The sequence below is a fragment of the Panulirus ornatus genome, chromosome 11, assembly GCF_036320965.1.
Source record: "Panulirus ornatus isolate Po-2019 chromosome 11, ASM3632096v1, whole genome shotgun sequence".
In the NCBI taxonomy this organism is placed as follows: domain Eukaryota; kingdom Metazoa; phylum Arthropoda; class Malacostraca; order Decapoda; family Palinuridae; genus Panulirus; species Panulirus ornatus.
This window is the reverse complement of record NC_092234.1, coordinates 15,957,277-15,969,518: the sequence shown is the minus strand read 5'-3', so window position 1 is coordinate 15,969,518 and position 12,242 is coordinate 15,957,277. Positions and strand designations below refer to the sequence as shown.

The following is a 12,242-nucleotide window of genomic DNA, read 5'->3' as shown; positions in this document are numbered from 1 at the left end:
ATCTAAAACACTTCACATCCTCTGTGTTTTCTCAGTTCTTACTCATATCCCAGCTAATTGTTACACCTAATAATCTTGCTTTTGATTGCATTTACTTTCAACTTTTTCTTTTCACATGCTCTCCCAAATTCAGACATTACTTTCTGTAGTTCACTCTTGAATCTGTCACTAGTGCCATTTTGTCAGCAGACAACAACTGACTCACTTCATAGTTCCCCCTCACCCCCTACATGCTCCATGTGCTCCTTTCAAGTAATACCTACGTTATTTGATATCTTGCATTTTCAAACTTTTGACAGGAAAGTTTTAACAAAGTGTTTTCTCATTATCAGGCTGTAAATGTGACAACAGAAATGGTAGAGCGTAATGTAGAATACTTATTAGAATACCTTCCACATAGAGTGAGATGGAAACCTGTTGAACAACTTGTATCTCTAAAAGGCCTCCAGCTCTTATTGCAGCTGGTTGCAATGGTGCTCAATGAATCCTTCAGCCCTAAGTAAGTACTGCATTTTTTTTTAGTGTTGGGTTAGTATTGATATCTAATTTGGATATTCAGTCTTTCCAATCTCCATTAACAAGGTTGTAGTTGTGTCATTGATACAACATTGTTCTAAAAGTATTCCATAATGCTGTGCAGCATTTTCCTACTTTGAGACATATTTCATCATACTCTGCATAACATGAAATGAATTGAAACAGTATACTATACCTCCTAACTTCCGAGAGAACAAGAAAGTTATGAAATAGCTCTGATTCTAAGAATTAAAGGTTAAGAATGGTGGCATGTATGTACTAATAACTAATGTAGTATTTTGTGGTAAAAAGAAAGAATGTGAGAAATGAATGCGAATGTTTTTCTCGTCAGTTTAATTGTATTCTGCAATCCTTTGATTACAAAAGGTGTAATGGGAGTTTCTTCATCGTAATTTTTTGATGAATTCCTAAATTGACTTCTTATCTATGGCCTTTTCTACTTTTTGGATGAAAAAATGGTTTTCAAGCCTTTGTTGGACAAATTTATAACAACAATATTAAATTTTTGTTTTTGGATATGTCACTTAAAAAGGTAACGATGCATGTCATATATCAGAAATAAGATGTCAATTCTTATAATATTTAATAAGAGCAATTTATCAGTCATATTTTGATTACTTTTTTTTTTTTTTTTTTTTTTTTTTACAAAATTCCTTATTTTAATACTTACCTACTATGTATTGCTGTAACAATTGACACTGCAGTGTGCTCATAAGTGATTTTCTGCATACAGGAGAGTAGTTCTACACTCTTAGGGCTCCATCTCTTGAGCCTGCTTTGCTGTCATAATCCTTTTTAAACTTTTGTTTACAGTCCACATGTACATTTCCTTTGCTTAGCTAATTAATCCCAGTGGACCACAAATCTGATACACTAGAAGTACTTCTTTACATCTTTTCTAACAGAGATCCTATGACTGTAATTGCTGTTTTCATGCATCTTTTAAAGAAATGTTCTTTGACATTGTCAGTATGAATTAGAAGCTTGAAGACTTAGTCAAGACTTCCATTATTGAAGACTTAGTCAAGACTTCCAATATTCTCCCCTCTTCTAGAGTGGGCAAATTTATAACCTTCACTGTCTCTCACTGATAAAGCTCTCTTAATTCAGATATCTTTTTTATTTGTTAAGGGTAATTGTGGGTATTGAGGATATTGATGTAAAGTTGGAAAAAATACGGGTTAGATGGACTTAAAGTTTGAATGGTGTGAACTTGGAAGAAGTAAAGTATTGTGGTTACCTAGAGTAGACTGGGCAGTAAATGGAATCAGAGGAGCTGAAGTGATCCATAGGATGGGTGAGAGGGCTAACCATATTATTTTACAATTTATCTGGCTTTTTCTTACCATTTCATTTAATTATCAGGACAGAAACTGCAGTATTTGCTTTGGACACACTTTATGTGTGCAGTGTGATGCCAGCTGTCCAGGGTGCTCTTTGTGATAAGCTAACCATTCCTGCCAGTGATGATTTGCTACAGACTCTTGATCCTCAGGTGAGATGGATTGATATACAAGTGTCATCTCTATGCTCACCTTTTTAAATTTCATTTCCTAAATTTTGTTGCCTCATTTGTAGTACCTTTGTACAAATAATCCTATATCTCTCCCTTTCTAATTTTAATTTTTATTTTCTGTTATTGTATACATATTCCTACCCACATCAGTTAGTCCAACTTCATCATTCTAGTTACATCCTTTTGTTTCACAAATCCATACTACCACAGTATTTAGTCTTTTGGTTAGACACATCCTTATTCTGTATTCATGTTTTATTTTCATTTATCTTTTGTCTTCTTGTAATTCCATATTCACATAATGCATTAGGAATTCAGGCTTGCGAATAGCTTGCAAATTTTTGACAGTGTTGCAGATGCCCTATTTCATATAGTGGAATGTGTTTTTTCTCCCCTAACAAATAACAACTTTATAAAAATACTGACTTTAAACCAGTTTGTAGGCATACACTTAGACATTTCAACTTCTTTTCCTCTTTGCTCTTGAAAAGTAGTGCCCACATGGTTAAACCCATATTACCTGGCTATATGTTACCCGTGCTGTCATATTTCTGTTGTTACTCTCTTTCTCGGACAAAGCTTACTTTTATTAAATTTTCTGATTTTATTTCTCTACACATTCAGTTTCTTCCACTCATGAAAATCACTACTTTTGCAGTTATTACTGTATCATCTACATAGAACAACGTTTGTAAAATTTAGTGTCTTCCTGTCCTCTGATTGTATACTAGCACTAAAATAGTCTACCAGTTACCTTAGCAGTGTAACAATTTTAAGAGCAATGTCTTTTTCTCAAATTAACCAGTTGTATTTTTCAGTATTGCATCAAAGCACACACTTTACTCACCTTGAAAATCTGCCTCACTACATCTCATTGCTTTCTATCGTTGGGGCACACTTGTAATTTGTTTTTCTGTCCTTGTCTGCCTATTTTGCCATAAGCTAGTTGTTATTTATATTTATTATGCTTAGGCGCTGTCTCCTGCGTTAGCAAGGTAGTGCTAGGAAACAGATGAAAGAATGGCCCAACCCACCCACATACACATGTATATACATAAATGCCCACACACACACATATACATACCTAAACATGTCAACATATACATACATATACATACACAGACATATACATGTATACACATGTACACATTCACACTTGCTGCTTTCATCGATTCCCATTGCCACCCCGCCACACATAAAATGGCACCCCACGCCTCCCTGCATGCATGCAAGGTAGCACTAGGAAAAGACAACAAAGGCCACAAGATAACAAAGGCCACAAGATAACAAAGGCTAGTTGTATATGTATGAATTCTGTAGACACATTTTTTTTAAGACTTTTCTGGGTTTGTTCCTTTATGATGAAGATCTTATGTGCACAACATTCTTTTATAGATTCTCACTTTATGTTTGTAAATTATTTTATTGTTACAATTCCAGGAAGTTCCAGGATATGCAATCTTAGTAGCCTGCATTCATGAAAATGCCCAGTCCATGACCACATCACCAGAAGTTCAGAAAGCAGCTTTAAATGTCCTAATAAACTGTCTTTGTGCACCTATATACCGGGTAGGTTCTTTTTATGCTGATGATTTATCAGTTTTTCTCTGGTGCTTACTGGTTGTTGTTGATTCAGTAAAATTTGTGAAAATCGATCCCCATACAGATTGGTCAGAGTTTACTAATTCAGAATCATTCTGTTTGTTAGTGTGCTTTAAATTACCCGAACATTTTATGTCAATGAATATGAATGGTGAATATAATGATAAGGGAGTGCATGAACAAAGAATATTAAAACAGTACATCATATCTTTTCATCTTCAAGATTGTAACCTGCCATTTGACTAGGGGTAGATCAGACGCCTGCATTGGTGGCCAAACTTCTTAACCTTGTAAACTGTGTACAGAAATCATCTGGCATATAAGAATGGGGTTTTATGGTATATCCAATTCAAATTGTAGAATTAAGAGCTGCTTCCACTGTGTGATCAGTGAAAGCAAAATATAACAATGTCATTGCATATATGGTAATTGTTTCATGTTCCTGCATGTTGAAGTAGAGGAAACATTTTTGGTAACCATGGGGTAAATATGAATTTTGCAGTCGTTAGGTATAAATGTTTATATGGATACATCCAACTGTTACAGCAAAAGGATTAAAACCTTTAGCTTTCAGATATCTGATGTCATTCCTATCTCAGATGCACTTTTTGCTGTACATTCTGATATGTATTTATTCACTCCAAATGCTGTATAGTATATAATCTTTCTTAATTATTTTTTTTTTCATACTTGATTGCCATTACCCACATTAATGAGGTTGCACCAGGAACAGACAAAGAAAGGCTGCATCTGCTCAAATCCATTTTCATGCTGTCATGTGTAATGCACTGAAACCACAGCTCCCTATCCACAACCTCTCCCCAATGACCTTTCCATGATTTGCCCCGGATGCTTCACCTGCGCCTGGTTCATTCCACCAACAGCACATCAACCCCTCTATACCACGTCGTTCCAAATCACTCAATTCCATGCATGCCTTTCACCCTCCTGCATGTTTAAGCTTTGCTCACAATCTTTTTCACTCCATCATTCCATCTGCAATTAGGTTTCAACATTCTCTGTGTTCCCTCCACTTATGACTTTTACATCTTTATCAACCTTTTCTCACACTATTTGATTATCTATATCTCTGATGACACCTGTTCCACACCACCTTTCCTCACTCTATATACCTATCTATATCTCTGACACCTGTTCTTTCCTGGAACTCCCTCAAGTGAATAGCCACAGCAATTGAGTATCCATAACTAGTGAATTCCAGTGCTGCTTCTTAGCCTTTAGTGCCTCACCCTTAACAGGCTGCTGGCAGAGGGCAACTCTAGCAAGTTGTTTGCAGTAGCTCCTACCTAATGTTTCTACTGACTAGTTAATGTGTTTGATGACTAGGATGGCAGATGCAGGGTATCTGGGTCAGGGTGGTATGCGAAGTGAGTCATGGAGAATGGTTCGGTGAAGAGAGGTGATGAAAGCCTTACATAAGGTGAAATATGGCAAGGCGGCTGGAGTGATTGGTATTGTAGTTCAGCTTAATAAAAAAGGGGATGACTGTGTTATTGACTGGTTAGTTAGGATTTTCAGTGTATGTATGGACCATGGTGAGGTGCCTGAGGATTGGTGGAATGCATGTATAGTGCCAATGTATAAAGGCATTGGGGATAAAGGTGAGCTTCCAAACTTCAGTGGTATGAGTTTATTGAGTATGTTGGTAAATGCAAGAGTTTTGGAAAGAGGGGCAAGTATGAAGTCTGTTGGGGATGAGAGAGCTTGGGAAGTGAGTCAGTTGTTGTTCGCTGATGACACAGCGCTGGTGGCTGATTCATGTGTGAAACTGCAGAAGCTGGTGACGGAGTTTGGTAAAGTGTGTGGAAGAAGAAAGTTAAGAGTAAATGTGAATAAGAGCAAGGTTATTAGGTACAGTAGGGTTGAGGGTCAAGTCAATTGGGAGGTGAGTTTGAATGGAGAAAAACTGGAGGAAGTGAAGTGTTTTAGATATCTGGGAGTGGATCTGGCAGCGGATGGAACCATGGAAGCGGAAGTGGATCATAGGGTGGGGGAGGGGGCGAAAATTTGGGGCCTTGAAGAATGTGTGGAAGTCGAGAACATTATCTCGGAAAGCAAAAATGGGTATGTTTGAAGGAATAGTGGTTCCAACAATGTTGTATGGTTGCGAGGCGTGGGCTATGGATAGAGTTGTGCGCTGGAGGATGGATGTGCTGGAAATGAGATGTTTGAGGACAATGTGTGGTGTGAGGTGGTTTGATCGAGTGAGTAACGTAAGGGTAAGAGAGATGTGTGGAAATAAAAAGAGCGTGGTTGAGAGAGCAGAAGAGGGTGTTTTGAAGTGGTTTGGGCACATGGAGAGGATGAGTGAGGAAAGATTGACCAAGAGGATATATGTGTCGGAGGTGGAGGGAACAAGGAGAAGAGGGAGACCAAATTGGAGGTGGAAAGATGGAGTGAAAAAGATTTTGTGTGATCGGGGCCTGAACATGCAAGAGGGTGAAAGGAGGGCAAGGAATAGAGTGAATTGGAGCGATGTGGTATACCGGGGCTGACGTGCTGTCAGTGGATTGAATCAAGGCATGTGAAGCGTCTGGGGTAAACCATGGAAAGCTGTGTAGGTATGTATATTTGCGTGTGTGGACGTATGTTACATGTGTATGGGGGGGGTTTGGGCCATTTCTTTCGTCTGTTTCCTTGCGCTACCTCACAAACGCGGGAGACAGCGACAAAGTATTAAAAAAAAAAAAAAAAAATATATATATATATATATATATATATATATATATATATATATATATATATATATATATATATATATATGTCCTTGTTTGTATATATATGTATACTTTGAAATGTATAGGTATGTATATGTGCGTGTGTGGACGTGTATGTATATACATGTGTATGTGGGTGGGTTGGGCCTTTCTTTCATCTGTTTCTTTGCACTTCCTCGCCAATGTGGGATACAGCAACAAAGTATGATAAATTAATAAAAATAGAAATTATAAGATAGGTAGGTTATCTAAGGATTTTTGACAGGGTATGGCATCGGGGTCTCATCTCTAAGCTCCCCTCTTTTGGCTTCCCTTCTTCATATCTAGCTTTCTCTCTGGCCAATCTATCTCTATGGTTGTTGATGGATCAGCCTCCCCCTTTTCTCCTTCAACAGGGGTGTCCCTCAAGGTTCTGTCCTGTTCTCTACACTTTTCTTCCCTTTTTTCAACAATTTCCTCTACTCCACAAATAATCCAATGCACTCATGCTGACAACTCAACAATGCTCTCATCCACATCATTCAATTTTGCTCCCTCTTCTTTCACTCGATCTGCATCTCATCTTGACACAGGTTCCTCAGTAAACTCAGATTTGAACAGGATATTTCAATGGGATAGACAAAATCTTGTTAAGTTTAATGCCTCCAAGACTCAATTTCTACACATCTCTCTCAAAAACTCCTTGCAACTCTCGCCCCTCCTTTTGACAGTTCTGTAATTACACACTTGACTCAATAAACATACTTAGTGTTACTGTAATATCCACTCTTTCTTGGAAATCTCACATTACAGGAATAGCTAAGTTTGCCTCTAAGAAACTGGGTGCCCTGTTTAGATGTCAAAACTTCTTTTCTAAACAGTTGCTTTGTTTATACAAGGGATTCATTCATCCTTGATTTGAGTACTACTCTCTTATTTTGGGTGGCTCTAGCTCTGTATCCTTACTTGACAGAGTCGAGTCAAAAGCAATCCAACTTATAAACTGTCCCAGGCTAACTTCCAAACTTGACTCCCTGTGCCACAATGTTGCTTCACTTTCCTTCTTCTACAGGTATTACTTTGGTTTTTGCTCCTGAGAGTTGGGTGCTTGTGTGCCCTCACCTCTAGCTATACCACGCAGTACTCGGCAAGTTGCTGCAACACACAATTATTGTGTGGCCGTCAGCAACTCAAGGGTGGGCCATTTTGATACCTGCTTTTTTCACTACATGTTGAAGCTTTGGAACTCTCTACCTTCTTGTGTCTTTCCCAATATCCATGACCTGGCACATTTCAAAATTCATAGATCCTTTTCTTGTCTTTTCTTTTTCCGCTTCATACTTATCTTTATTTCAATTAGGGCCTGGCTTTGATGTTGCCTTGATGTGTCTGATACTAGAGCCTTCTACATTAGAAAATAATATAGCAGTGAAGTGTGGCACAGCATGGTGGTCATTTATTTAGTTTGATTAATGATATGAGTTGAATGGGTTAGTAGTTTCTGGAAATATTCACAGTATCAGACATGACACTTTAGGTATATAAGAATGATAAGATAGAATAGAAATCTGCTTTATATGCTGGTATAAAGATTAAACTGGTAAGACCAGTTCTTATGGTTTAAATGTAGGTGCAATGTTTACACGAATAACATTTTGTTAAGGATTGAAAGTGATGCTTAGTTTGGGTCTGAAAAACATTAAACAAAGACCAAAACAAAAACCAAAGTGATCTCTTGCGCTAGATTGGCTAAAGAAAATTGACTCAAAGTTAAGAAATGGTAAGGATTCACTTCATAATTATCTTAAGAAAATAAAAGTTAGCATGAGGAACAAATGATAGATATAAAAAATTATGCAAATAGACTCAGCCATAAGGACATAACATTAAGAGAAAACAGATGAAGAGAGCAGGACAATAAGATGAGGGAAAGCATAGCAGTGAGAGTTGGTGATCGTTCACCTCTTCCTCATTCCAACTTCACTGTTGTAATAATTTTTCTTTTCTGAAATCATATTAGATTTTTTCATCCGTGTTTTCCATTCCTGTGTTACAGAGGTAGTGTCAAGAACAGATGACAGCCGTTAAGAGAAAAATCCTTATTTTGGAAAGTAAAACAAGAGGGGAGGATTTCCAGCTCCCCCCATATAGTTGCTTTCAACTTGGAGGGAATACATGGGCATTATTCTTTCTCCCTTTTTGCCAGGGATGAATAAAATTTTCTGTTTTGATAAATATACTTCAGGACAAAAGTTTTGATGAATTGTAAGCATGACCTGCTTGAACTGAGGTTTGATTGAACTGGTCAGTAATATTATTCTTTCTTGACACCTCATCATGAAATGTTCCCAAGATTGTGTTTGGCTTCTAAAAGCATTAAGCTACTGTTCATAAAAGACTAAGATCAACTTGTTCAGGAGGTGTATGAAGACATGCAAATTTCTGAACGAAGAATATGTGTACTTTTAGTCAAAATTGGGTATATATAGTACTTGTTGCAATGGCAGTGAATCTAGGAGTTATTGCACCATATGTTGCTCATTTATATGTGGTGTTTTGATGATATGTAGGGGCTGAATATTGCATTTGTATTGCTTAAAAATATTTTCAGTATCAAATATGGTACTGTAAATAAGTTAGAATGAGATGCACTAGAGGATATTGTGGCATGCTTTGGTGATCATATATGTACTTCTACCAGTCATATAGACTGAACTGTGCATTAGCTATCTCTCTGTCTATCTGTCTATATCACTGACACCTGTTCCCTTTGGGAACTCCCATCATGGGCGTGGCCACAGCAAAAGTCTACACTTATTTCTGTCCTTACATCTCTCTTGCATACACCATTCCAAGCATTCTATCCCCATTTCTGTCCCTCCAGTACTCTTGCCCTCTATTAGGAATATTTTACAATATTTACAGTATCAAATGTGATTCCTTAGATAGGTTAGCGATTATGAGACAGGTGAGGAAAATTGTTCTTGAGGCTGGTGTAGCAATTACTTTTGCTGACAATGATGCATTCATGGTCCACCTGGGGTCAGGTTCATATGTTTGAATCCTGGTTGCAGCAGTCAGTCTACAGTCAACCCAGCTGTTTATCCTTCCCTAGGGATTGGTTGATAAAATTGTTATTGGCTTAGGCAAGGGTATGTATTTATTTTCTTGATCACTATTTCTCATTTTAGTGAGGTAGCGCCAGGAACAGATGAAGAAAAGCTGCAACCGGTCACATCCATTCTTTAGCTGTTGCATGTAATGCTTATTCTTGCAGTCGGTCACGTCCATTCTCTTGCTGTTGCATGTAATGCACATTCTTGATGATAGTGTGGCAGATATAGGGTGTTTGAGTTGGGGTGGTATGCGAAGTGAGAGTCATTGAGAGTTGTTTGGTGAAGAGAGAAGAGGCGGTGAAAGCCTTACATAAGATGACATGCATTAGGATTTTCTTTATATGTAAGGATCATGGTGAGGTGCCTGAAGATTGGTGGAATGCAATGTATAGTTTTTTTTTTTTTTTTGCTTTGTCGCTGTCTCCCGCGTTTACGAGGTAGCGCAAGGAAACAGACGAAAGAAATGGCCCAACCCACCCCCATACACATGCCTTGATTCAATCCACTGACAGCATGTCAACCCCGGTATACCACATCGCTCCAATTCACTCTATTCTTTGCCCTCCTTTCACCCTCCTGCATGTTCAGGCCCCGATCACACAAAATCTTTTTCACTCCATCTTTCCACCTCCAATTTGGTCTCCCTCTTCTCCTTGCTCCCTCCACCTCCGACACATATATCCTCTTGGTCAATCTTTCCTCACTCATTCTCTCCATGTGACCAAACCATTTCAAAACACCCTCTTCTGCTCTCTCAACCACGCTCTTTTTATTTCCACACATCTCTCTTACCCTTACGTTACTTACTCGATCAAACCACCTCACACCACACATTGTCCTCAAACATCTCACTTCCAGCACATCCATCCTCCTGCGCACAACTCTATCCATAGTCCACGCCTCGCAACCATACAACATTGTTGGAACCACTATTCCCTCAAACATACCCATTTTTGCTTTCCGAGATAATGTTCTCGACTTCCACACATTCTTCAAGGCTCCCAGAATTTTCGCCCCCTCCCCCACCCTATGATCCACTTCCACTTCCATGGTTCCATCCGCTGCCAGATCCACTCCCAGACATCTAAAACACTTCACCTCCTCCAGCTTTTCTCCATTCAAACTCACCTCCCAATTGAATTGACCCTCAACCCCACTGTACCTAACAACCTTGCTCTTATTCACATTTACTCTCAACTTTCCTCCTTCACACACTTAACCAAACTCAGTCACCAACTTCTGCAGTTTCTCACATGAATCAGCCACCAGCGCTGCATCATCAGCGAACAACAACTGACTCACTTCCCAAGCTCTCTCATCCCCAACAGACTCCACACTTGCCCCTCTCTCCAAAACTCCCGCATTCACCTCCCTAACAACCCCATCCACAAACAAATTAAACTACCATGGAGACATCACACACCCCTGCCGCAAACCTACATTCACTGAGAACCAATCACTTTCCTCTCTTCCTACATGTACACATGCCTTACATCCTCGATAAAAACTTTTCACTGCTTCTAACAACTTGCCTCCCACACCATATATTCTTAATACCTTCCACAGAGCATCTCTATCAACTCTATCATATGCCTTCTCCAGATTCATAAATGCTACATACAAATCCATCTGCTCCTCTAAGCATTTCTCACATACATTCTACATTCTTCAAAGCAAACACCCGATCCACACATCCTCCACCACTTCTGAAACCACACCGCTCTTCCCCAATCTGATGCTCTGCACATGCCTTCACCCTCTCAATCAATACCCTCCCATATAATTTGCCAGGAATACTCAACAAACCCACACCTCTGCAATTTGAGCACTCACTCTCATCCCCCCTGCCCCTGTACAATGGCACCATGCACGCATTCCGCCAATCCTCAGGCACCTCACCATGAGTCATACATACACCAAACAACCTCACCAACCAGTCAACAACACAGCCACCCCCCCTTTCAATAAATTCCACTGCAACACCATCCAAACCTGCTGCCTTGCCGGCTTTCATCTTCCGCAAAGCTTTCACTACCTCTTCCCTGTTTACCAACTCATTTTCCCTAACCCTTGCACTTTGCACACCACCTCAACCAAAACACCCTATATCTGCCACTCTATCATCAAACACATTCAACAAACCTTCAAAATACTCACTCCATCTCCTCACATCACCACTACTTGTTATCACCCCCCCACCCGCGCCCCTCACTGAAGTTCCCATTTGCTCCCTTGTCTTACGCACTTTATTTACCTCCTTCCAGAACATCTTTTTATTCTCCCTAAAATTTAATGATACTCTCTCACCCCAACTCTCATTTGCCCTTTTTTTCACCTCTTGCACCTTTCTCTTGACCTGTCTCTTTCTTTTATACGTCTCCCACTCAATATCATTTTTTCCCTGCAAAAATCGTCCAAATGCCTCTCTCTTCTCTTTCACTAATACTCTTACTTCTTCATCCCACCACTCACTACCCTTTCTAATCAACCCACCTCCCACTCTTCTCATGCCACAAGCATCTTTTGCGCAATCCATCACTGATTCCCTAAATACATCCCATTCCTCCCCCACTCCCCTTACTTCCATTGTTCTCACCTTTTTCCATTCTGTACTCAGTCTCTCCTGGTACTTCCTCACACAAGTCTCCTTCCCAAGCTCACTTACTCTCACCACCCTCTTCACCCCAACATTCACTCTTCTTTTCTGAAAACCCATACAAATCTTCACCTTAGCCTCCACAAGATAATGATCAG

At 39.3% G+C, this 12,242-nt stretch overlaps 1 protein-coding gene across 1 annotated transcript in view; it reads left to right on the top strand.

The window, feature by feature from the left end:
- mahj (LisH and WD40 domain-containing protein mahjong) overlaps positions 1–12,242 on the top strand; it is a 212,913-nt gene that overhangs the window by 95,371 nt on the left and 105,300 nt on the right. Inside the window, exons 9-11 of the mRNA XM_071666225.1 lie at positions 333–499; positions 1,903–2,032; positions 3,494–3,881. Coding sequence (XP_071522326.1) covers positions 333–499; positions 1,903–2,032; positions 3,494–3,881 — 685 coding nt within the window. The remainder of the gene's footprint in view (positions 1–332; positions 500–1,902; positions 2,033–3,493; positions 3,882–12,242) is intronic.